Consider the following 25,428-nt stretch of genomic DNA (forward strand, 5'->3'; position numbering starts at 1 on the left):
AATAAAGTGTTCTCAAATGAACAACCACAGTTCATAGTAATTATTCAGAAAGTATTTTAGAAGAGCTGGAATGTTAGGGAGAATCATGAACTGCTCAGAGACAATTAATGCAGAGAAGCAGCAAAATTTGTCAACCATATGACCGGTTGTAACTTATTTACTTGGTCTGAAAAGAGACAAACAAGGACCTGAGCCTCCTCCCTGTCAATAACGCCCTGCTCAGCCAATCAGGGTAGAGGGGTGGGAGGCTGCGGGTTCTCACCAGAGAGCCCAAAGGATGGCTCCGGTCACTGGTGGGGATCACTGTCCGAGAATATTTCAGTCCCACATTTTTGGGTGGACATCCCACAATGGGAGCTGCAGAGCAACCCCCCCATGACACGCACACACACACACACACACACCCCTCTCCTGGTGGTGGGAGGGGAACAGGGGAAAGGACAAAAGAAGTAAGAGATGAAGAGAAAGGAGGGAGGGATGGAGGGAAAGGTAAAACCACCCAAAGGACAAACCCTAATGTCTCCAGTGATTCTAAGGGACAAAATCCTAGGTGTTTGGCTGAAAATTCTGTCATCTTAAACTAGTGTTTTCCATGCCTAGATTTCAGCTGGCACCAGATGGATCAGATGGAACAGGTTCCAAACCTCTCAGAGGCTCTTACCGTCTCAACAGGGATGTCTGTTTTCTCGTAAAATCAGTAAAAGGAAAGGAGAAAACTTCAAAGAGGTTCCTCCTCGTACTCACGTACGTGAAACCTAATACTCTCTCAGTCCTCAAAGAGAGACCTTGAGAAGGAGACTTGCTGAAGCAAAGCCACAGGGATCTCTGATGTTTCCCTGGACCTGCACCCCTGTCCTGCCTGGCTGATGTCAGCATCTCTCTGTGAGGTCACCACCTTCCCATCACCTTTGACCAATAGGCTGAGCTCCTGCAAAAGGCCTTTGTGATCTCACTGCCACACCCACCCCTCCCCTGCACAGCTAATGTCCCGCTGCTGGCCAGACACTTTGGAGGTTTCAGCTACTAGTACCCTGTGGATCATCCCACTCAATGAGGGTTCATTCCAGGAAGGAAGCCGGCTAGACAGTAAAACATCAGAGGCTGCTCCCAATGCTACACTCAGTTTTTCAGAAATTAGGAGACGGTGTGGCCAGAAGAGGCCATTACAGCATCTCATCTGACCCCCTGCATATCACAGGCCTACTGTAGACCACAATAGCTCCTGTCGGGGCAAACACATTCCAGAAAGGAATCTCGTCTTCATTAAATGACATCAAGAGATGGAGAATCCACCACTTTCCTTGGTAGCTAGTTCCTGTAGTGAATCATCCTCGCTGTTGAATATTTGTTCCTTATTTGATATATGAATTTCTCTCTTTTCACCTTCCAGCCATTGGGTCTTGTCATGCCGTGCTCTGCTAGATTAACGAGCCCCTTCATACCCAATATTTTCTCTCCATTAAGGCACTTCAACACTTCAATCGCTCACGAGAAGGCATTTTTCTCCAGCCCTCAGAACATTTGGTGGCTCTTTGCTGCCCCAGCTCCAATCTCTCAAAATCTTTTTCAAATGAGGACACCAAAACCCCGGATGCCGTATTCCAATCTCAGTCTCACTCATGCTGTGTCACCTCCCTATCCTACTCACCGCTCTGCTCCTACGTCTAATGATGGCTTTAGTCCTGTTCACCACAGCATCACACTGGGAGCTCATGATGACCCGCTTCTCCACTATGGCCCCGAAAACCCTTTCAGAGTCACTGCTTTCCTGGATATACTTCCCCATTCTGGAGGTGTGACCGGCATGCCCTGTTGCTAGTTATAGGACCTTGCATTTGGCTCTGGTCAAATTTCTTAGCTTTGAATGGGTCCAGTTAGCCAAATGTGCCAGATCCCTCTGTATCACTGCCCTCTCCTCATCAGTAATTACCACGCTCCAGTATTTTGTCACCCATCAGTATTATCAGCAGGGATTGTATGTTTGCTCCCAAATCACTGATGAAAATTATTTTAAAAATTACTCCTTGAGAACTTCTTCAGAGCCTTAGTACCCAGGACCTGCGCCCCACAGCACAGTGAGAAAAGGACCCCTGCCCCTCCCATGCCTCTGTCTTCCCTCCAGTGGCTGGGCGCTGTGTCTCGCTCCCCACAATCCTCTCCACCACAGCCGCCTTGCAGCAATGCGACTCCAATGTGTCCTGTGCTCTCTTCTGTGTAGCGAAACACGCAGGGTGGATGGCATCCAGGAACATGAGCTGCTGGGCCTCGTCCTGCACCCACCAGGAATGGGGTTAGGGGAGAGAGAGCCAGTGAGCCAGGGACCTCCCTGCCCCACCCACACCAGCTGCAAGACTCAGGCATGAATGGGGGATAGTGGGGACCCGGCCATTGTCCAAATCACCCACAACTCCTACAGAAACAAGGTCAGGAACTGGGACAGTGCATGTTGGGGAAGGAGACCCTGGCTGGTCTATGACAAACACCCCTATTTTGGGGGTCCCAGATCATAGTGGAGAAAAGTCCCTGTTAGAGCTGGTGGATCATCAGAAACAAGATGCTCTGCAGGGGCTCAGGGTGCTGGGAAGGGGAAGGACAATATCAGTTCCAGCACAGCTGGGGAAGGTTTCCACCTTTCCTCGGCCTTGGAGCTGCTCTCGGATGTTCTTGAGAGTAGGCTTCTCATGGCCATGTCCACTGCTACCTCCTCCTCATCCTCTGAGTCCCTGGCGGTCCTGCACCAGTGACAGAAGGGGACAGGGTGACTCCTGCTGCCACGTGGGGGAAGGACAGGGGCATGGTGGGGCAATGTGCCCCCTTCCCACCTGCGGGACCCAGGGCAGATCAGGAACCACACTTTCCCCTCTCAGTGATGCCTTCAGGCCCCAACTCCTTCAGGAGCCCATAGCAAAGAGACCCTCCCTCCCCCACAGTGTCCTGGACTCCCTGCATGGTGTCTCACCCGCCCCCACCTGGAGCATCAAGGACCAAAGTGGCAGCATCTAGTATCAGTGGGGTTCATGTGGCTCAAGCCAGATACCTGGGCTGGGGACCCGTCCCCACAGCACTGGTCAAGTGCCTGGGTCCAGGGTGTTCACAGCCCCCTCCTCACCCCTCCCTGAGCCCAGCCTGGTTCCTCACCTGGAAAAAAGCAGCGGCGCACCTCGGCCTGGCTGCTGCCTCAGTCCCCGGCGCTGCTGCTGTCCCATGGGGAGTGGGCCGAGCTGCTGGTGCTTGGACATGGTTCCTCCGCCTCCTGCCTTTGGGAGGCTGGAAGGTCCTCAGTGACCAGGCAGGGTGATGCCTCCTGCTGGGAATCAGGGCTGGGATTCTGGGGCCCGTGCTTCCCACACAACAAGCCCCAGAGCCACCCTGCCCGGCTCCCCTCCTCGGCTGAATTCTGCCTGCCCAGCCACATCCTGGGAAAGCTCCATTTCGGCCTCCCACCTCAGCACCTGCGTCTGGAGCAGGTTTCCTCCGCCAGAAGGCTGGGCGCTTCCACCTCCTGGCTCGGCCGAGAACTCCTTCCCCGCCAGAGGGGACAAAGAGACCACTCTGCTCCTGGGGAAGATGGCAGCTGCTTCCGTCAGGCTCTGGGGCCACCTGCAGAGCCTTCTTCCTCAACATCCTCAGGAGCCTGGCTATCCTGGAACTGAGCGAGGAGCAGCTGTGAGTCTGGGCCCAAGGCAGCCTCTCCCTAACCGGCCTTTTTGGTCCCTCCCCATCCCTGTCCCTGCCAGAGCAGCTCCTCCTCCCCACACAGGGGTGCAGGGAGTGCAATCTACACATGCTGCCAGGAGTTCACTGCATCATCTGCTCCCAACGTTTCCCCTCGTTATCCCTGGGGCAGCAATACCCTCAAGGGGAGTCTCTTCCTTTTCCAGCACTTGGGTCAGTCACAAAGACCACCTGTCACTTTGGACAAGCAACTCCCTCCTCCATCCCAGGCCACACTCCTGCTCCAGGCTAGAGAAGGAACAGAATCCAGGAGTCCAGATTTCTCCTAGGGAACAATTCCCCAAGTCAAAGTCCCTAGGCATAGCAAGCCCAGGGTCTCCTTGTTTCCCATTGATTTCATGCTCAGCAGCTCACAGGGTCTAGCCCAGTTCAGAGACTCTCAGCCTTGGGAACAGTCTCCCACAAGGGAAGGGCTAGGAGCCCCATTGCTGGGACCTTTCCAAACAAACTGGAGACGGCTCTGGAGAAGCCCCTCCCCTGACTGAAAGCGAGGGACTGCTGGGGTCGGTTTGCAAATCCGATCTCCTTTTGGAGAGATTCTCTCCTGCTCTTTCTGCCTCTCCCCAGACAGACGGGGGATGCCACAGAGGAACCCTAATGCCACTCACTTGCTCTAGGTGATGGAGCGATGAAGGGCGGATATTCAGGGTCACCAGCTGTCGCTCGCCCTCCTCCTCATTCTCCAAGCTCAACGCAGGCTGGAAAGGGTGGTGACTTGAAGAGTTACCCTGCCCAGACAGCAGGCAGGGTGATGACACTGGGTGATCAACTGGCTGTGAAAACAAGAGTCTGTCTTATTGCCAAGGGACGGACTAACTCAGCCAGCAGCAGGGGGTGCAAAACACTGCCCTAGTGCGGGAGGGACAGCGCCTCCAAGCTCCTGACATCCCAGCACTTTACACACCTTCCTGGAGCCTGCTGCTCTTAACAATTTCAAAATAATAAAATACAAATAAAATAGAATATTTCAGCTCTTCTATTATCTCATAATCTGATCTGAGTAAACGTGATAGGACACCTCTTATTATGGCCTGCTACGAGTTACACTCTCCAATGGATCCCCATCCTCTCCCCACCTTGAGGTAGGTAGGAGCGGATTGTTATCCCTACTTGAAAGAGGGAGAAGCTAAGGCTGAGAAAGGAGAATTGACTTGTCTTAGGTCACACAGCCAGTCAGCGGCAGAGTTGGGAATAGGACCCAAGAGCCCAGACTTTCAGACTAACCTTCGGACCTTGAATTTCATACATTCAATGACCTGAATAGAGTGTTCTCAAATGAACAACCACAGTTCAAAGTTATTATTCAGAAAGTATTTTAGAAGAACTGGAATGTTAGAGAGAATCATGAACTGCTCAGAGACAATTAATGCAGAGAAGCAGCAAAATTTGTCAACCATATGACTGGTTATAACTTATTTACTTGGTCTTAAAAGAGACCAACAAGGACCTGAGTCAACTCCCTGTCAATAACCCCCTGCTCAGACAAACAGTGTAGAGGGGCGGGAGGCTGCGGGTTCTCACCAGAGAGCCAAAAGAATGGCCCGAGTCACCAGTGGGCATCACTGTCCGAGCACTATTTCAGTCCCACATTTTTGGGTGGACATCCCACAATGGGAGCTGCAGAGGACCCCCCCGACAAACACACACATACACACACACACACACACACACACACACCCCTCTCCTGGTGGTGGGATGGGGAATTGGGGAAACGACAAAAGAAGTAAGAGATGAAGAGAAAGGAGGGAGGGATGGAGAAAAAGGTAAAACCAAAAGGATAAATCCTAATGTCCCCAGTGATTCTAAGGGACAAAATCCTAGGTGGGGAATAAAATTCTGATGCCTTAAACTAGAGTTTTCCATGCCTAGATTTCAGCTGGCACCAGATGGATAAAACTGAACAGGTTTCCAAACCTCTCAGAGGCTTTTACCTTCTCAAGAGGAACATCTGTTTTCTCGTAAAATCTGTAAAAGGAAAGGAGGAAACTCCAAGGGGGTTCCTCCTCGCGCTCACGGACGTGAACCCTAATACTCTCTCAGTCCTCAAAGAGAGACCTCGAGAAGGAAACTTGCTGAAGCAAAGCCACGGGGATCTCTTGACGTTTCCCTGGCCCTGTGCCCCTGTCCTGTCTGGCTGATGTCAGCATCTCTCTGTGAGGTCACCACCACCCCATCACCTTTGACCAATAGGCTGAGCTCCTGCAAAAGGCCTTTGTGATCTCACTGCCACACCCACCCCTCCCCTGCACAGCTAATGTCCTGCCGCTGGCCAGACACTTTGGAGGTTTGAGCTACTAGTACCCTGTGGATCACGCCACTCAATGCAGGTTTATTCTAGGAAGGAAGCCGGCTAGACAGTAAAACATCAGGGGCTGCTCCCAATGCTACACTCAGTTTTTCAGAAATTAGGAGACTGTATGGCCAGAAGAGACCATGAGACAATCTCATCTGACCCCCTGCATATCACAGCCTCCTGTAGACCACAATAGCTGCTGTCGGGGCAAACACATTCCAGAAAGGAATCTAGTCTTCATTAAATGACATCAAGAGATGGAGAATCCACCACTTTCCTTGGTAGCTAGTTCCTGTGGTGAATCATCCTTGCTGTTGAATATTTTTTCCTCATTTCAAATATGAATTTTTCTCTTTTCACATTCCAGCCATTGGGTCTTGTGATGCCATGCTCTGCTAGATTAACGAGCCCCTTCATACCCAATATTTTCTCTCCATTAAGGCACTTCAACACTTCAATCGCTCACGAGAAGGCATTTTTCTCCAGCCCTCAGAACATTTGGTGGCTCTTTGCTGCCCCAGCTCCAATCTCTCAACATCTTTTTCAAATGAGGACACCAAAACCGGATGCTGTATTCCAATCTCAGTCTCACTCATGCTGTGTCACCTCCCTATCCTACTCACCACTCTGCACCTACGTCTAATGATGGCTTTAGCCCTGTTCACCACAGCATCACACTGGGAGCTCATGATGATGGGCTTATCCACTATGGCCCCGAAAACCCTTTCAGAGTCACGGCTTTCCTTGACACACTTCCCCATTCTGGAGGTGTGACCGGCACGCCATGTTGTTAGCTGTCGGACCTTGCATTTGGCTCTGGTCAAATTTCTTTGCTTTGAATGGGTCCAGTTAGCCAAATGAGCCAGATCCCTCTGTATCACTGCCCTCTCCTCATCAATAATTACCACGCTGCCAGTATTTTGTCACCCACCAATCTTCTCAGCAGGGATTGAGAGGAGATGACACACCCACCACCCTTTCCAACCTGCCTTGGGCTTGGAGAATGAGGAGGAGCCCGTGTCACGGAGTCCCTGGGAGATGCTCTGGAACTACTCTCTACGAATCCAGTCAGGACTGTTGGGAAGTCTCCTTTCTGTGAGCAGACTGTCTTCAGGACACACAGCTCACACAGCTTCCACCTTCTTGGGTCTGACCTCGGAGCATTCAGCCTCCTCTGCCCCTCCGTGTGCTTCCCACTACGAGTCCGCCCAAGCGGGGTCCTGTGGAAACCAGAGGGTCCTGCACCCCAACTTCACAGTCAGATGTGACTCTCAGCCAGCCAGTAAAGCAGAAGGTTTATTAGATGAGAGGAACATGGTCTAAACCAGAGCTTGTAGGTGCAGAGAACAGGACCCCTCAGCTGGGTCTATTTTGGGGGTCAGTGAGACAGACAACCCTGTCTGCTCTTCACTCCATGTCCCCAGCCAGCCCCAAACTGAAACTCTCTCCAGCCCCTCCTCCTCTGGGCTTTGTCCCTTTCCCAGGTCAGGAGGTCACCTGATTCCTTTGTTCTCCAACCCTTTAGCTCTAACCTTGCAGGGGGGAAGGGCCAGGCCATCAGTTGCCAGGAAAGAGGATGTCGGCCATTCTCTGTGTCCAGACCCCTGCACACAGCTGCCCTCTAGGGCTCTGCAACGATCTTACACCCTTATCCCACCACCTAGATACTTAAGAACTGCATAGGGGAAACTGAGGTACCCCCTTAATATTCAGAGGAAACATTAAGAACAGTCCCGCTTCGTGAAACCGTGGGCTTGCTATGCCTAGGGATTTTGACGTGGGGAATGGTTTCCTAGGAGAAGTCTGGACTCCTGGATTCTGTTCCTTCTCTACCTGGGTTGGGAGTGTGGCCTGGGATGGCAGGAGGGAGCTGCTTGTCCAAAGTGACAGGTGGTCTTTGTGACTGACCCCAGTGCTGGAAAAGGAGGAGACTCCCCTTGAGGGTATTGCTTCTCCAGGGATGACGAAGGGGAACGTTGGGAGCAGATGATGCAATGAACTCCTGGCAGTGTGTGTAGATTGCACTCCCTGCACCCCTGTGGGGGGATGAGGAGCTGCTCTGGCAGGGAGAGGGATGGGGAGGGACAAAAAGGCTGGTTAGTGAGAGGCTGCCTTGAGCCCAGACTCACGCCTGCTCCCCGCTCGGTTCCATTCTGGCCAGGCTCCTGAGCATGTTAAGGAAGAAGGCTCTGCAGGTGGCCCCAGAGCCTGAGGGAAGCAGCTGCCATCTTCCGCAGGAGCAGGGCAGTCCCTTTGTCCCCTCTGGTGGGGAAGGAGCTCCCGGCTGAGCCAGGAGGTAGAAGCGCCCAGCCTTCTGGCAGAGGAAACCCGCTCCCGGCACAAGCGCCGATGGGAGGGGCAGAGGCCAGGCGGAAATGGAGCTGTCCCAGGATGCGGTTGGGCAGGCAAGACTCAGACAAGGAGGGGAGCCGGGCAGGATGGCTGTGGGGCTTGTTGTGTGGGAAGCACGGGCCCCAGAATCCCAGCCCTGATTCCCAGCAGGAGGCATTGCCCTGCCCAGTCACTGAGGACATTCCAGCCTCCCCAGGGCAGAAGGTGGAGGAACCCTGTCCCAGCACCAGCAACTCAGCCCGCTCCCCATGGGACAGCAGCAGCACCTGGGAATCAGGAAGCAGTGAGGGCGAGGTGCGCCGCTGCTTTGTTCCAGGTGAGGAACCAGGCTGGGCTCAGGGAGGGGTGAGGAGGGGGCTGTGAAGACCCTGGGCCCAGGCACTCGGCCAGTGCTGTGGGGACGGGTCCCCAGCCCAGGTGTCTGGCTTGAGCCACATGAACGCCACTGATACTAGTTGCTGCCACTTTGGTCCTTGATGCTCCAGGTGGGGGCGGGTGAGACACCACACAGGGAGTCCAGGACACTGTGGGGAAGGGAGGGTCTCTTTGCTATGGGCTCCTGAAGGAGTTGGGGGCTGAAGGCATCACGGAGAGGGGGAAGTGTGGTTCCTGATCTGCCCTGGGTCCCGCAGGTGGGAAGGGGGCACATTGCCCCACCATGCCCCTGTCCTTCCCCTGCGTGGCAACAGGAGTCACCCTGTCCCCTTCTGTCACTGGTGCAGGGACCGCCACGGACTCAGAGGACGAGGAGAAGGTAGCAGTGGACATGGCCATGAGGAGGCTGCTCTCAAGAACATCCGAGAGCAGTTCCAAGGCCGAGAAAAGGTAGAAACCTTCCCCAGCTGTGCTGGGACTGAGATTGTTCTGCCTCTTCCCAGCACCCTGACCCCCTGCAGAGGGTCTTGTCTCTGATGATCCACCATCTGTAACAGCGACTTTTCTCCACTATGATCTGGGACCCCCAAAATAGGGGTCTTTGTCATAGACGAGCCAGAGTCTCCTCCCCCAACATGCACTGTCCCAGTTCCTGACCCTGTTTGTGTAGGAGCTGTGGGTGATTTGGACAATGGCCGGGTCCCCACTGTCCCCCATTCAGGCCGGAGTCCTGCAGCTGGTGTGGGTGGGGCAGGGAGGTCCATGGCTCACTGGCTCTCTCTCCCCTAAGCCCACTCCTGGTGGGTGCAGGATGAGGCCCAGCAACTCATGTTCCTGCATGCCCTCCACCCTGCATGTCTCGCTGCACAGCAGAGAGGGCAGGATACATTGGAGCCGCATTGCTGCAAGGCGGCTGTGGTGGAGAGGATAATGGTGAGGAGATACAGTGCCCAGCCGCTGGTGGGAAGACAGAGACAGGGGAGGGGCAGGGGTCCGTTTCTCACTGTCTTGTGGGGCGCAGGTCCTGGGTACTAAGCCTCTGAAGAAGCTCTCAAGGACAAATTTTTTCAAATAATTTTTATCAGTGATTTAGGAGCTAACATACAATCCCTGCTGATAATACTGATGGGTGACAATATACTGGCAGTGTGGTAATTACTGATGAGGAGAGGGCAGTGATACAGAGGGATCTGGCTCATTTGGCAAACTGGACCCATTCAAAGCAAAGAAATTTGACCAGAGCCAAATGCAAGGTCCTATAGCTAGCAACCGGGCATGCCGGTCACACCTCCAGAATGGGGAAGTATATCCAGGAAAGCAGTGACTCTGAAAGGGTTTTCGGGGCCATAGTGCAGAAGCCCGTCAACATGAGCTCCCAGTGTGATGCTGTGGTGAACAGGACTAAAGCCATCATTAGACGTAGGAGCAGAGCCGTGAGCAGGATAGGGAGGTGACACAGCATCAGTGAGACTGAGATTGGAATACAGCATCCGGTTTTGGTGTCCTCATTTGAAAAAGATGTTGAGAGATTGGAGCTGGGGCAGCAAAGAGCCACCAAATGTTCTGAGGGCTGGAGAAAAATGCCTTCTCGTGAGCGATTGAAGTGTTGAAGTGCCTTAATGGAGAGAAAATATTGGGTATGAAGGGGCTCGTTAATCTAGCAGAGCATGGCATCACAAGACCCAATGGCTGGAAGGTGAAAAGAGAGAAATTCATATTTCAAATGAAGAACAAATATTCAACAGCGAGGATGATTCACCACAGGAACTAGCTACCAAGGAAAGTGGTGGATTCTCCATCTCTTGATGTCATTTAATGAAGACTAGATGCCTTTCTGGAATGTGTTTGCCCCGAAAGGAGCTATTGTGGTCTACAGGAGGCCTGTGATATGCAGGGGGTCAGATGAAATGCTCTAATGGCCTCATCTGGCCATACAGTCTCCTAATTTCTGAAAAGCTGAGTGTAGCATTGGGAGCAGCCTCTGATGTTTTACTGTCTAGCCGGGTTGCTTCCTGGAATGAACCCTCATTGAGTGGGGTGATCCACAGGATACTCGTAGCTCAAACCTCGAAAGTGTCTGGCCAGCGGCAGCACATCAGCTCTGCAGGGGAAGGGTGGGTGTGGCAGTGAGATCTAAAAGGCCTTTTGCAGGAGCTCAGCCTATTGGTCAAAGGTGATGGGGTGGTGGTGACCTCACAGAGAGATGCTGACATCAGCCAGGCAGGACAGGGGCGCAGGGCCAGGGGAACGTCAAGAGATCCCTGTGGCTTTGCTTCATCAAGTCTCCTTCTCGAGGTCTCTCTTTGAGGACTGAGAGAGTATTAGGGTTCACGTACGTGAGCACGAGGAGGAACCTCTTTGGAGTTTTCTCCTTTCCTTTTTACAGATTTTACGAGAAAACAGACGTCCCTGTTGAGACGATAAGAGCCTTTGAGAGGTTTGGAACCTGTTCCATCTGATCCATCTGGTGCCAGGTGAATTCTAGGCATGGAAAACACTAGTATAAGGTGGCCGAATTTTATTCCTCATCTAGGATTTTCTCCCTTAGAATCACTGGGGACATTAGGGTTTGTCCTTTGGGTGGTTTTACCTTTTCCTCCATCCCTCCCTCCTTTCTCTTCATCTCTTACTTCTTTTGTCCTTTCCCCGGTTCCCCATCCCTCCACCAGGAGAGGGGTGTGTGTGTGTGTGTGTGTGTCCTGAGGGGTGCTCTGCAACTCCCATTGTGGGAGGTCCACCCAAAAATGTGGAGCTGAAAGAGTGCTCGGAAGTGATCCCCACCGGTGACCGGGGCCATCCTTTGGGTTCTCTGGTGAGAACCCGCAGCCTCCCACCCTTCAGCCTCTACACCGATTGGCTGAGGTGGACCTTGACGTGGGGAATGGTTTCCCAGGAGAAGTCTGGACTCCTGGATTCTGTTCCTTCTCTAGCCTGGGTTGGGAGTGTGGCCTGGGATGGCAGGAGGCAGCTGCTTGTCCAAAGTGACCGATGGTCTTTGTGACTGACCCCAGTGCTGGAAAAGGAGGAGACTCCCCTTGAGGGTGTTGCTGCACCAGGGATGACGAGGGGGAACGTTGGGAGCAGATGATGCAATGAACTCCTGGCAGTGTGTGTAGATTGCACTCCCTGCACCCCTGTGTCTAGCTGGCTTGCTTCCCAGGATGAACCCTTATTGAGTCTGGCCAGCAGCAGGACATTAGCTGTGCAGGGGAGGGGTGTTTGTGGCAATGAGATCACAAAGGCCTTTTGCAGGAGCTCAGCCTATTGGTCAAAGGTGATGGGGAGGTGGTGACCTCACAGAGATATGCTGACATCAGCCAGACAGGACAGGGGCGCAGGGCCAGGGAAACGTCAAGAGATCCCAGTGGCTCTGCTTCAGCAACTTTTCTACTCAAGGTCTCTCTTTGAGAACTGAGAGAGTATTAGGGTTCACGTACGTGAGCGCAAGGAGGAACCCCCTTGGAGTTTCCTCCTTTCCTTTTACAGATTTTACGAGAAAACAGATGTTCCTCTTGAGAAGGTAAGAGCCTCTGATCCATCTGGTGCCAGCTGAAATCTAGGCATGGAAAACACTAGTTTAAGGTGGCAGAATTTTTTTCCCCACCTAGGATTTTGTCCCTTAGAATCACTGGGGACATTAGGGTTTGTACTTTGGGTGGTTTTACCTTTTCCTCCATCCCTCCCTCCTTTCTCTTCATCTCTTACTTCTTTTGTCCTTTCCCCAGTTCCCCATCCCACCACCAGGAGAGGGGTGTGTGTGTGTGTGTGTTTGTGTGTCGGGGGGTGCTCTGCAGCTCCCATTGTGGGATGTCCACCCAAAAATGTGGGACTGAAATAGTGCTCGAGCCATGCTTTGGGCTCTCTGCAGCCTCCTGCCCCTCTACCCTGATTGGCTGAGCAGGGGGTATTGACAGGGAGTTGACTCAGGTCCTTGTTGGTCTCTTTTAAGACCAAGTAAATAAGACCTAACCAAGTCATATGGTTGACAAATTTTACTGCTTCTCTGCATTAATTGTCTCTGAGCAGTTCATGATTCTCTCTAACATTCCAGTTCTTCTAAAATACTTTCTGAATAATAACTTTGAACTGTGGTTGTTCATTTGAGAACACTTTATTCAAGTCATTCAATGTATGAAATTCAAGATGCGATGGTTAGTTTGAAAGTCGGGGCTCTTGGGTCCTATTCTCAACTCTGCCACTGACTGGCTGTGTGACCTAAGACAAGTCAATTCTCCTTTCTCAGCCTTAGCATCTCCCTCTTTCAAGTAGGGATAACAATCCGCTCCTACCTACCTCACGGTGGGAAGAGGATGGGGATCCTTTGAAGAGTGTCACTCGGAGGAGGCCATAATAAGAGGTGTCCTATCACATTTACTCAGATCAGATTATGACCTAATGGAAGAGCTGAAATATTCTATTTTATTTGTATTTTATTATTTTGAAATTGATAAGAGCAGCAGGCTCCAGGAAGGTGTGTAAAGTGCTGGGATGTCAGGAGCTGGGAAGCGCAGTTTCCCCCACCCCCCGGCACTAGGGCAGTGTTCTGCACCCCCTGCTGCTGGCTGAGTTACTCCGTCCCTTGGCAATAAGACAGATTCTTGTTTTCACAGCCAGTCGATCGCCCAGTGTCATCACCCTGCCTGGTGGCTCGTCAGAGTAATTCCTCAGGTCACCACCCTTTCCAGCCTGCCTCGAGCTTGGAGAATGAGGAGGAGGGCGAGCGAAAGCTGGCCACCCTGAACATCTGCCATCCATCTCTCCATCACCTAGAGCAAGTGAGTGGCATTAGGGTTCCTCTGTGGCGTCCCCTGTCTGTCTGGGGAGAGGCAGAATGAGGGGAGAGAATCTCTCCCAAAGGAGATTGGATTTGCGAACCGACCCCAGGAGTCCTTCCCTCTCAGTCCAGGGAGGGGCTTCTCCGGAGCTGTCTCCAGTGTGTTTGGAAAGATCCCAGCAATGGGGCTCCCAGCCCTTCCCTTGTGGGAGACTGTTTCCAAGGCTGAGAGTCTCTGAGCTGTGCCAGAGCCTGTAACCTTCTGAGTATGGAAATCAGTTGGAAACAAGGGGACCCAGGGCTTGTTATGCCTAGGGACTTTGATATGGGAAATGGTTTCCTAGGAGAAGTCTGGACTCCTGGATTCTGTTCCTTCTCTAGCGTGGACGGGGAGTGTGGCCTGGGACGGCAGGAGGGAGCTGCTCATCCAAAGTGACAGGTGGTCTTTGTGACTGACTCCAGTGGTGGAAAAGGAGGATACTCCCCGGGTATTGCAGCACCAGGAATGACGAAGGGGAAAGTTGGGTGTAGATGATGCAATGAACTCCTGGCAGTGTGTGTAGATTGCACTCCCTGCACCCCTGTGGGGGGATGAGGAGCTGCTCTGGCAGGGACAGGGATGGGGAGGGACCAAAAAGGCCGGTTAGTGAGAGGCTGCTTTGAGCCCAGACTCATGCATGCCCCCCCCCTCGGTTCCAGGATGGCCAGGCTCCTGAGGATATTGAGGAAGAAGGCTCTGCAGGTGGCCCCAGAGCCTGAGGGAAGCAGCTGCCATCTTCCCCAGGAGCAGAGCGGTCTCTTTGTCCCCTCTGCCGGGGAAGGAGTTCTCGGCCGAGCCAGGAGGTGGAAGCGCCCAGCCTTCTGGCGGAGGAAACCCGCTCCCAGCGCAGGCGCCGAGGTGGGAGAGGCACCAGGGAGGCCGAAATGGAGCTGTCCCAGGATGTGGCTGGGCAGACAGGACCCAACCCAGGAGGGGAGCCGGGCTGGGTGGCTCTGGGGTTTGTTGTGTGGGAAGCACAGGTCCCAGGAGCCCAGGCCTGATTCCCAGGAGGAGGCATCGCCCTGCCCAGTCACTGAGGACCTTCCAGCGTCCCCAGGGCAGAAGGTGAAGCGTCTCTGTCCCAGCACCAGTAACTCGGCCCGCTCCCCATGAGACAGCAGCAGCTCCTGGGACTCAGGGAGGGGCGCTGCTGCTTTATCCTATCCTATCTATTCATCAGAGCTGCTTTATCCTATCCTATCTATTCCCTACGATTCCGTAGACCTCAGCAAAACCAATATTCCCATTGTTATTATTGCTTGCTGTGCGCGCCACAATATCTGTGAGAGTAAGGGGGAGACGTTTATGGCGGGGTGGGAGGTTCAGGCAAATCGCCTGGCTGCTGGTTTCGCACAGCCAGACACCAGGGTGGTTAGAAGAGCACAGGAGGGCGCGGTGCGCATCAGAGAAGCTTTGAAAACCAATTGCATGACTGGCCTGGCTACCGTGTGACAGTTCTGTTTGTTTCTCCTTGATGAAACCCCCCGCCCCTTGGTTCACTTTACTTCCCTGTAAGCCAACCACCCTACCCTCCTCCCTTTGATCACCGCTTGCACAGGCAATAAAGACATTGTTGCTTCACATTCATGCGTTCTTTACTCATTCATCACACAAATAGGGGATAACTGCCAAGGCAGACCAGGAGGGGTGGTGGAGGAGAGAAGCACCAGGAGGGGTGGTGGAGGAGGGAAGGACAAGGCCACACAGCACTTTAAAAGTTTAAAACTTATTGAATGCCAGCCTTCTGTTGCTTGGGCAATCCTCCGGGGTGGAGTGGCTGGGTAGCCAGAGGCCCCCCATCGCGTTCTTGGGTGTCAGGGTGTGGAGGCTATGGAACTTGGGGAAGAGGGCGGTTGGTTACACAGGGGCTGTAGCGGCAGTCTGTGCTCCTGCTGCCTTTCCTGCAGCTCAACCATATGCTGGAGCATATTAGTTTGATCCTCCAGCAGCCTCAGCATTCAATCCTGCCTCCTCTCATCACGCTGCCGCCACCTTTCAGCTTCAGCCCTCTCTTCAGCCCGCCACCTTTCCTCCCGGTCATTTTGTGCTTTCCTGCACTCTGACATTGTTTGCCTCCACGCATTCGTCTGTTCTCCATCAGTGTGGGAGGACAGCATGAGCTCAGAGAACATTTCATCGTGAGTGCGTTTTTTTCGCCTTCTAATCTTCGCTAGCCTCTGGGAAGGAGAAGATCCTGTGATCCTTGAAACACATGCAGCTGGTGGAGAAAAAAAAAGGGACAGTGGTATTTAAAAAGACACATTTTATAGAACAATGGGTACACTCTTTCACCGTAAACCTTACTGTTAACATTACATACATAGTACATGTGCTTTCGTTACAAGGTCGCATTTTGCCTCTCCCCACCGCGTGGCTAACAGCGGGGAACATTTCTGTTCAGCCACAGGCAAACAGCCCAGCAGGAAAGGGCACCTCTGAATGTCCCCTTAAGAAAAGCACCCTATTTCAACCAGGTGACCATGAATGAGATCACTCTTCTGAGGATAACACAGAGAGATAAAGAACGGATGTTGTTTGAACGCCAGCAAACATACACTGCAATGCTTTGTTCTCCAATGATTCCCGAGTACGTGCTACTGGCCTGGAGTGGTAAAGTGTCCTACCATGGTGGATGGAATAAGGCTGCCCTCCCCAGAAACCTTTTACAAAGGCTTTGGGAGTACATCCAGGAGAGCCGTGAATGCCAGGGCAAATTTTTCATTCAACATGCTTGCTTTTAAACCATGTATAGTATTTTAAAAGGTACACTCACCAGAGGTCCCTTCTCTGACGGGTAGGTCCGGGAGGCAGCCTTGGGTGGGTTTGGGGGGTACTAGCTCCAGGTCCAGGGTGAGAAACGGTTCCTGGCTGTCTGGAAAACTGGCTTCTCCGCTTGCTTGCTGTGAGCTATTTACAACCTCATCATCATCATCTTCTTCATCCCCAAAACCTGCCTCCGTGTTGCCTTCATCTCCATTGAAGGAGTCAAACAACACGGCTGGGGTAGTGGTGGCTGAACCCCCTAAAATGGCATGCAGCTCATCATAGAAGCAGCATGTTTTGGGCTCTGACCCGGAGCGGCCGTTTACCTCTCTGGTTTTCTGGTAGGCTTGCCTCAGCTCCTTAAGTTTCACGCGGCACTGCTTCGGGTCCCTGTGATGGCCTCTGTCCTTCATGCCCTGGGAGATTTTGAAAAATGTTTTGGCATTTCGAAAACTGGAACGTAGTTCTGATAGCATGGATTCCTCTCCTCATACAGCGATCAGATCCCGTACCTCCCATTCGGTCCATGCTGGAGCTCTTCTGCGATTCTGGGACTCCATCATGGTCACCTCTCCTGATGAGCTCTGCATGTCACCTCTGCTGATGAGCTCTGCATGGTCACCTGCAGCTTGCCACGCTGGCCAAACAGGAAATTGAAATTCAAAACTTCGCGGGCCTTTTCCTGTCTATCTGGCCAGTGCATCTGAGTTGAGAGTGCTGTCCAGAACGGTCACAATGGAGCACTCTGGGATACCTCACGGAGGCCAATACTGTCTAATTGTGTCCACAGTACCCCAAATTTGACCCAGCAAGGCCGATTTCAGCGCTAATCCCCTTGTCGGGGGTGGAGTAAGGAAATCGATTTTAAGAGCCCTTTAAGTCGAAAAAAAGGGCTTCGTCGTGTGGACAGGTGCAGGGTTAAATCGATTTAACGCTGCTAAATTCGATCTCAACTCCTAGTGTGGACCAGGGCTTACTGATGCTTTGTCACCTCCCTATCCTGCTCACGGCTCTGCTCCTACGTCTAATGGTGCCTTTAGCCTGTTCACCACAGCATCACACTGGAAGCTCATGTTGATGGGCTTCTCCACTATGGCCCCGAAAACCCTTTCAGAGTCACTGTTTCCTGGACACACTTCCCCATTCTGGAGGTGTGACGGGCATGCCTTGTTGCTAGCTATAGGACCTTGCATTTGGCTCTGCTCACATTTCTTTGCTTTGTATGGGTCCAGTTTACCAAATGAGCCAGATCCCTCTGTATCATTGCCCTCTCCTCATCAGTAATTACCACGCTGCCAGTATTTTGTCACCCACCAGTCTTCTCAGCAGGGATTGTATGTTTGCTCCCAAATCACTGATAAAAATTATTTTAAAAAATTAGTCCTTGAGAGCTTCTTCAGAGCCTTAGTACCCAGGACCTGCTCCCCACAGCACAGTGAGAAAAGGCCGTCCAGCTCTGCTGGTACATAGGGGAGAAGCACAGAACAAACACACCTTTAAGACCTGTGTTGTCCATTGGCTCTGAAAAACATGTGTGGGTCAGCAGCTTACAAATGCACTACAGGCCTGTAGTGTAGACAGGTCCCAACGGCCTCTCGGTTTCCCACCCTCTAAAATGGGGAGAACCAACAAAACCTTGATTAGCTCTATTTGATAGTTGGGGAAACCGAGGCACCCAGCAGTGAAGAGACTCACTCCTAAGCCCAAATGCAGGAATAGAAAACGGCAGGTCTTCTGATAGCCAGTCCTGGGACCTAGCCCCGCTTATCCTGGCCTCGCTACTCTAACTTTGGTCACAGCCTCCTTGTCTTTTCCTCCATGTCCCTTAACCCCACGTCACTGCACAAGAAAGATTTTCTGTTAGCCAGCTGGCTCTAATGCACGTGGATGTCATTCCAAAAGACGTGGTCTTGCTCAGTCCCATGTTATGGTTGGCGGAAGGAACCACTTGGTGACATTCTAGGGCCTGAGTTATACAAGCCAAAGGATTTCCCCTTCCATTGTGTCGTCAGTAACTTTGAGAGGAAGAAGTTACTGTTAGCCCACAGGTTTCCAGTTTCAACCTGACCCAGGGAGACATGGCCAGGAAAGGGGTTGGAGCTCAACTGCACCTAGCCCAGGTTATGCAGCTCCCTTGGGTAAAGGGAATAATTTTTGGGGTCACGTGACAAGAAGCAGCATATGACTCGGACCCAGGCCCCCTGAGAGATATAAAGGCAGCCTGTTCTCAGCCAGGAGAGAGACCCCAAGGGGCACAAGCATGGGAGGGGCTTGGATAGTCCTTGCAAGGTCAGGGACAAGCCGGGTAGGGGACAGGCTGAGCACTTACGACAAGACCCTAGGAGGGAACGACATGGTCGTTCAGGTGACGGGGCAGACAGTCTTCTTGGGTTAGGCTTCCAGGGCCAGACACCCACAGGTGAAGGTGATTGTCAGGGCTCCTGGTCTTCTTCCCCAGGGTAGATTTGATAGGGGAGAAGACTGATGCCGTAAGGGGGAAATGAGTTAACTCCTAGGTCACCCAGTGAGTTTATATCACGAATGCATAACCGGAAGGAGCCAATAGAAACATAGACTGCCCACAGAGGGACAATGGAATGTCCCATGGAGGGAAGAGGCTCTCCCCGCCATTTGTTAACCTCGTGGGCTGTTCTCATGATCCCTTTCCTCCTTGGCTCTTTTGAAAGCAAGGTGCTCCTTGTTCCTCACTGCCCCTATCTCCAAAAGCTACTGCACGGTTCTCCTCATTCTGGCCCACTGCTGGCCACTTGTAGCACCCGCAGTCCCAGGCAGCAGGCTTGACACTGCAGGTCTGGAAGTGTCTTCCAATGGAATGAAATAGAGGATATTTTCATTATATTGCCATGGGGGGAGGAAGAAAGAATAACCCACTTTGTTTTCTGTCTGGCCACAAGGCCATGATTTCCAACTTTATGGAATGGGTCGATATCACTCATAAAGTCTCAAGTACACTCCATCTCATTTCTGCCCTTGGAGGATTCACACATGCACACCCTATGCAGGTGTGTGAGTAACATTGGTATTGATTCAAAGTAAAATCAAAGAAATTAAGAGGCTGGATCTGGCTGATGCAAGGTAGGCTCAAGTCGTCTTTTGGGGACTTTTACCAGTACTGACTCTCACTTTGTTTCATGCTCCATCAAAAACTTCCAAACATCACCTTCCGGGAGCAGAACAAAATCAGGACCCAAAATAATATACTTTTGGTTACAATGCAGCGTTCTGCAGCCAGCAGAGTGGATTCTCACCAACGCTCCTCCCGAACCCAGCAAAAGAAAAGCCCAGACAACACAGGGCAAAAAGAATGCCTGCTGCACGAAGCGTCGTCTAAAGTCGCCTTCCAAGGAGTTAAAGAGAAGCTAGGATAAAAAAGGATTCAAAATTCACATTGTCACTGCTTGATGAGATAATAATTCGCTACCCAAAATATGCATCTGCAGCATTAGATCCGCATCTCCAAGATAACAAAAAGCTCTCCTTGGAAAAATATTCCCTCAGGCCTGCTAGGCCTGTTAGCCATTAACAGTATGAAAAGCTGTATCTCCAAGATTTTTTCCCCTCTGTGTGGACTTGTGATGGGGAATACAAACCCCACATTCGGGAAGAAGGGGTTAAGAAGCTGCTCTGGCCTCAGCCAGCCCAGCTCCATCACATCTGCATGGGGTGCACAGACTGGACGAGGACTTGTGGACAGACCAGGCAAGAGGAAGGACCTCTACCTTGAAGGCCCTGAAGGAAGGCAGGATCTCTCCCTCAGCAACTGCCTGAGGGAAGGGACGACCTGCTCCTCTTGCACCAGGGTTTAGTGTTCTGTCCCATCCACGAGGCAGCCACTGCAGAGGACCCAGCCACCCCACCCCATGCCCCACTCCCTGAGCTGTCTCGTGCCCTGGCAGAGTGTCCTTACCTCCCCGACCCTGGCTGTGTTCCTGTAGCCCAGAAGCCTGCTGTCCTGGTGCCAGTCCCAGCACCACAGGTCTTCAGCCTCATGGATGGTCAGCCCCGGGAAAGAGACACACACCCACATTTGTCATTCTGGTTGCAGTGCTTGTGTCCTTCCAATCCCATTGGTGGCTGCACAGTGGGCAGAGTCCTCGCTGCGTGCCTGGCCCAACAGAATTGCAGGGGGTGGTGAAGAACGGAGATACAGAGAGACTCAACCTCCAGCCGGGGTCAGTCTGAGAGAAACTGGCTGAGGTCCCAGGCTCAATCTTCTATGGGGTGTCTTTTCCCAGCTGGGTTCCTTACCCCTCTGGTACAGCAGCATCTGGTAGAGCCGGTAAACTCCCTCCTGGCCTGCCGGCTCATGTCCTTGGCTGGGTCACTGATGAACAGAGCCAGCTCTGCCACATGGTGACCCATCCTGGGGAATTCTGCTGCGTTCTAATGGAAGGGAGAGGGAGAGGGGACTCCATCAGCATTTTCCTGTCAGCTCCCAGTCCCCACTGGGCCAGGACTCTCCTTCCCCTCAGCCCCTCTGCAGGAGATGCTGGAGAATAGAAGCTAGAGCTACACCCTTAATTTCCTCCGCTCCCAAGGGAGCCTGGAGCACAGGGATGTGGGCAGGGCCCTCCATGAGGACTTGCTTCCTCAGCTGCTCCAGGATGACACGAAGGCATGAGCCTGGAGCATGGTCCCCTTAAAAGCCCAGAGTCACCACTTAACCAGGACAAGAAGAACTTGACTCAAGCCAAGCTCATTCTCTGCTCTCACTCTGCCTCCCCAAGAGGAACACTCCTAACCCACAGCCCCTGCAGCACCAGATCCTACAGCCAGTTGGAGCCAGCCCACCTATGCCTGGAGTCAGGAAGCTGGGGTCACAGGTCACTTACATCTAACTCAGGGAGGGTGATGGTGAATCTGAGGAGGGCCGTGCTGCTCCTAATAGCCCTGGCTCTCTCCTGCGACACCCTGGACATGATCCAGTAGTTCATGGGCTGCGGGGAAAGGAGGCAGCTCAGGATCAATGGGCAGGTGCACGTATTGTGCAAATGAGACCCCCGCGTCCCGCATCCCCAGAGGGCTGAGACATTGTGCGCAGGGTGGAATATCTAATTCTTTGATCGCAGGGCTTTAGAAAGGGATTGTTGCCCCCAGGACTATGCTTGTATCCTGCAGGTCACAACTTGTCATTGTCTCTCTAGATTGGAAGAATGTCTGGTGTCGGGGCTGGTCCCATCCTCCCTAAACTCTCTCCCTGGCTCTCAAATCCTTGGTTGCGTGAAGGGACTGAGTGTGAGCACAATCCCCCCAGGAATCTCAGGGTCCGTTGGAGAGAAGGGCTGATTCTCTGGGGTCCTCCTGTTTCTCTAGGAAGGAGCCCATCACTCTTCTCTGAGGACCAGCTTCTGGATCTCATAGGAGGGGTTCAGACTCTCACTCCCCAAGCCAGCCACGGGCCCTGTGGTTATTGCGCAACAGAACCAGGCAGAGCTCTGGCTTGAACTCCCAGCTCCTTCCTTAGTCCATCAAGGAGGAAGGGCCTGACACTGCATTGCACTGACTGCCCTGACCAAGGACAGACCACTGGGGGCCCAGCTAGGAGGACACACTGGAGAATGGATCGAAGAGTTAAGGTAAAATTGCCCTCACCCCTCTCATCGGGCTCACCTCCAAGATGTCGTGGAGCCTGTCGCTGTCTGGGGACTCTACCAGCAGGTTCCCCAGCATGGCATCCATGAGGTTTGGCAAGACCCTATGCAGATCCTGTAAAGCAAGGGAGAGCCATGGCTCAGAGCTAGGGAAACTGGGGCTACACCTGCCACAGGATGGAAGGAAGGGTCTCTGGGAAGCGCTGGTGAGACCCCCAAAACACATATCCTGGCCTCCCTCATTCACATCCCACTGCAGGCAATTAGCCAGGATCCATGGCAGGATGACAGCAGGCTCTTCAATCCATGACTTAAGCATGATCTACCTGGACTTGGGTGGTGTCCTTCTCCATGCCCAAGGTGAAGACGGCATGCAGGGCAGCTCGAAGGAGGTGGGTCTCTAGCTCTGGCTCCAGGGCAGCTGTCATGGTGCTGGCAAGAGAGAGGAGCTGGTATTAGACTGGGCAGTGCAGAGGTGGCACTGGCACCAACCCGGACGTGAAACTGCAGGGAAATAGCCACATGTTGACGAGAATGGAAACTGAAGACACCGAGCCAGGGAATGACAAGGCCAAGGTTTAGCAGACAGACAGTGGCAGGGTAAGAATAGAGCCTGTTCCCTGGACCCTGCTGCCTCCTCCTCTATCTGATCCTGGGAGTGAGCCTCTCCCCAAAGTCATTGCAAAGTAACTGGAGTGAAAAGAACGGCCCAGCCAGGAGAGAGTGAACCTTCCCAGCACCTCTGCCACAGGAGTCACCCTTGGGAGGTGACCGGGGAGTGGGAGGGGCAGTGACTCCCAGCCGTAGGCCTCAACAGCACCGGGATTCGGGGAACCGGGGGGAGGGTCTCGGTACCTGAGGTTGCCCACAGAAATCAGGGAGTTAGCAAGGATGGCGCTCGGTGGAGAGATATCGGGCAGCTCCTCAATGAGCTCCTGTGAGACCCAGAGGAGAGAAAGGAGCATGAGATTTGGGCCTGACTAACGCTTCTCAGTGAGGAGATGACACAGCCAGCACCCCACACAGCTAGCAAGATCCCCCCACCTGCCTCCTGCTCCTCCGATTCCTATGCAGTAGTGATCTCAGAATTTCTCCCATCTCTTCTCCCCAGTCTTCAGGCCCAGCAATCCCTGGCCTCAGTTGCCCCTCCAGAACCAACCATGTCCCATCCATTAGGCTGGGGTGACCCCTGCCCCTCCCATATCTCTGTCCTCCCTCCAGCGGCTGGGCACCTTGTATCACTCACCACAATAATCTCTACAACAGCCGTCTGGCAGCAGTGCGGCTTCAATGTGTCCTGCTCTCTCTGCTGTGCAGCGAGACACGCAGGGTGGATGGCATGCAGGAACATGAACTCCTGGGCCTCATCCTGCACCCACCAGGAGTGGGGTTAGGGGAGAGAGAGCCAGTTTGCCAGGGACCTCCCTGCCCCACGCACACCTGCTGCAGTACTCAGACCTGAATGGGGGGTAGTCCAAATCACCCACGACTCCTACACAAGCAGGGTCAGGAACTGGGACAGTGCCTGTTGGGGGAGGAGACCCCGGCTGGTGTGTGACAAACACCCCAATCGTGGGGGTCCCAGATGATGCTGGAGAAAAGTCCCCGTTAGGGCTGGTGGATCATCAGCGACAAGACGCTCTGCAGGGAGTCAGGGTGCTGGGAAGGGGCAGGACAATCTCAGTTCCAGCACAGCTGGGGAATGTTTCCACCTTTTCTTGGCCTTGGAACTGCTCTTGGGTGTTCTTGACAGCAGCCTCCTCCATGGCCACGTCCACCCATTCCTTCTCCTCATACTCTGAGTCCCTGGCGGTCCCTGCACCAGGGAGAGAAGGAGACAGGGTAACTCCTGTTCCACTCGGAGGAAGGACAGGGTCATGGTGGGGCAACGTGCCCCCTCTCCACCTCTAGGACTCGGGGGGCATCAGGCCCCACACTCCCACCTCTCAGTGATGCCTTCAGCCCCCAACTCCTTCAGGAGCCCAAAGCAAAGAGAGCCCCCGAGACTGTCCTGGACTTCCTGCGTGGTGCTTCATCTGCCCCGACCTGGAGCATCAAGGACCAAAGTGGCAGCATCTAGTATCAGTGGGATTATGTGGCTCAGGCCTGACACCTCGGCTGGGGATCCGCCCCCACAGTACTGGTCGACTGCCTGGGCCCAGGGTGGCTACTCACAGTCCCCTCCTCACCCCTTCCTGAGCCCAGCCTGGCTTCTCACCTGGAACAAAGCAGCAGCGCCCCTCCCTGAGTCCCAGGAGCTGCTGCTGTCTCATGGGGAGCGGGCCGAGTTACTGGTGCTGGGACAGAGACCCTTCACCTTCTGCCCTGGGGAAACTGGAATGTCCTCAGTGACCGGGCAGGGCGATGCCTCCTCCTGGGAATCAGGGCTGGGCTCGTGGGACCTGTGCTTCCCACACAACAAGCCCCAGAGCCACCCAGCCCGGCTCCCCTCCTGGGTTGAGTCCTGCCTGCCCAGCCGCATCATGGGACAGCTCCATTTCAGCCTGCCTGGTGCCTCTCCCACCTTGCCGCCTGCGCTGGGAGCGGGTTTCCTCTGCCAGAAAGCTGGGCGCTTCCACCTCCTGGCTCGGCCGGGAACTCCTTCCCCGCCAGAGGGGACAAAGGGACCGCTCTGCTCCTGAGGAAGATGGCAGCTGCTTCCCTCAGGCTCTGGGGCCACCTGCAGAGCCTTCTTCCTCAACATCCTCAGGAGCCTGGCCATCCTGGAACCGAGCGAGGAGCAGCCGTGAGTCTGGGACCAAAGCAGCCTCTCACTAACCAGCCTTTTTGGTCCCTCCCCATCCTTGTCCCTGCCAGAGCAGCTCCTCCTTCCCACACAGGGGTGCAGGGAGTGCAATCTACACACACTGCCACGAATTCATTGCATCATCTGCTCCCAACGTTCCCCTTCATCATTCCTGCTGCTGCAATACCTGGGGAGTCTCCTCCTTTTCCAGCACTGGAGTCAGTCACAAAGACCACCTGTCACTTTGGATGAGCAGCTCCCTCCTGCCGTCCCAGGCCACACTCCCTGCCCGGGCTACAGAAGGAACAGAATCCAGGAGTCCAGACTTCTCCTGGGAAACCATTTCCCACGTCAAAGTTCCTAGGCATAACAAGCCCTGGGTCCCCTTGTTTCCAACTGATTTCCATGCTCAGAAGGTCACAGGGTCTGGCCCAGCTCAGAGACTCTCAGCCTGGGGAACTCTCTCCCACAAGGGAAGGGCTGGGAGCCCCATTGCTGGGATCTTTCCAAACACACTGGAGACAGCTCTGGAGAAGCCCCTCCCTGGACTGAGAGCGAAGGACTCCTGGAGTCGGTTCGCAAATCCGATCTCCTTTAGGAGAGATTCTCTCCCCTCTTTCTGCCTCTCCCCAGACAGACAGGGGACGCCACAGAGGAACCCTAATGCCACTCGCTTGCTCTAGGTGATGGAGAGATGGATGGCAGATGTTCAGGGTGGCCAGCTTTCGCTCGCCCTCC

General features: G+C 53.6%; 1 protein-coding gene and 1 long non-coding RNA gene across 10 annotated transcripts; one reads left to right on the top strand and one right to left on the bottom strand.

Moving 5' to 3' along the window:
* Positions 1 to 1,627: 1,627 nt before the first annotated feature.
* On the bottom strand, positions 1,628 to 24,662 carry LOC122465235 (maestro heat-like repeat-containing protein family member 7). 9 transcript variants are annotated; one of them, XM_043543933.1, is made up of 9 exons: positions 24,469 to 24,662; positions 23,657 to 23,760; positions 22,271 to 22,376; positions 21,964 to 22,059; positions 21,186 to 21,290; positions 20,602 to 20,736; positions 20,261 to 20,458; positions 17,751 to 17,788; positions 1,628 to 2,058 (listed from the first exon to the last, which is right to left on the bottom strand). In XM_043543933.1, exons 1-7 carry the CDS (start codon positions 24,646 to 24,648, stop codon positions 20,384 to 20,386), a joined length of 801 nt encoding a protein of 266 aa, XP_043399868.1. In that variant the 5' UTR covers positions 24,649 to 24,662; the 3' UTR covers positions 1,628 to 2,058; positions 17,751 to 17,788; positions 20,261 to 20,383. The 9 variants fall into 9 exon arrangements, with proteins under 9 accessions (XP_043399868.1, XP_043399867.1, XP_043399869.1 ...); XM_043543931.1 differs by lacking the exons at positions 1,628 to 2,058; positions 17,751 to 17,788 and adding exons at positions 16,931 to 16,969; positions 18,028 to 19,712; XM_043543932.1 differs by lacking the exons at positions 1,628 to 2,058; positions 17,751 to 17,788 and adding an exon at positions 4,367 to 4,508.
* Positions 8,675 to 9,597, top strand: LOC122465241. The gene is made up of 3 exons (XR_006289933.1): positions 8,675 to 8,696; positions 9,103 to 9,205; positions 9,546 to 9,597. It is a non-coding gene; the product is annotated as an uncharacterized LOC122465241 (long non-coding RNA).
* Positions 24,663 to 25,428: the final 766 nt, after the last annotated feature.

The sequence above is a fragment of the Chelonia mydas genome, chromosome 3 (assembly GCF_015237465.2).
Source record: "Chelonia mydas isolate rCheMyd1 chromosome 3, rCheMyd1.pri.v2, whole genome shotgun sequence".
NCBI lineage: Eukaryota > Metazoa > Chordata > Testudines > Cheloniidae > Chelonia > Chelonia mydas.

Bases quoted from the DNA above. Each gene is read 5' to 3' on its own strand.
- LOC122465235 (XM_043543933.1), bottom strand. From the start codon at position 24,648: ATGTTGAGGAAGAAGGCTCTGCAGGTGGCCCCAGAGCCTGAGGGAAGC. The intron at 23,761-24,468 runs GTGGGAGAGGCA...TCCCTGGTGCAG, and splicing joins CTCCCAGCGCAGGCGGCAAG to GGACCGCCAGGGACTCAGAG. The intron at 20,459-20,601 runs GTAAGGAACCCA...CTGTTGGGCCAG, and splicing joins GATGCTGCTGTACCAGAGGG to GCACGCAGCGAGGACTCTGC.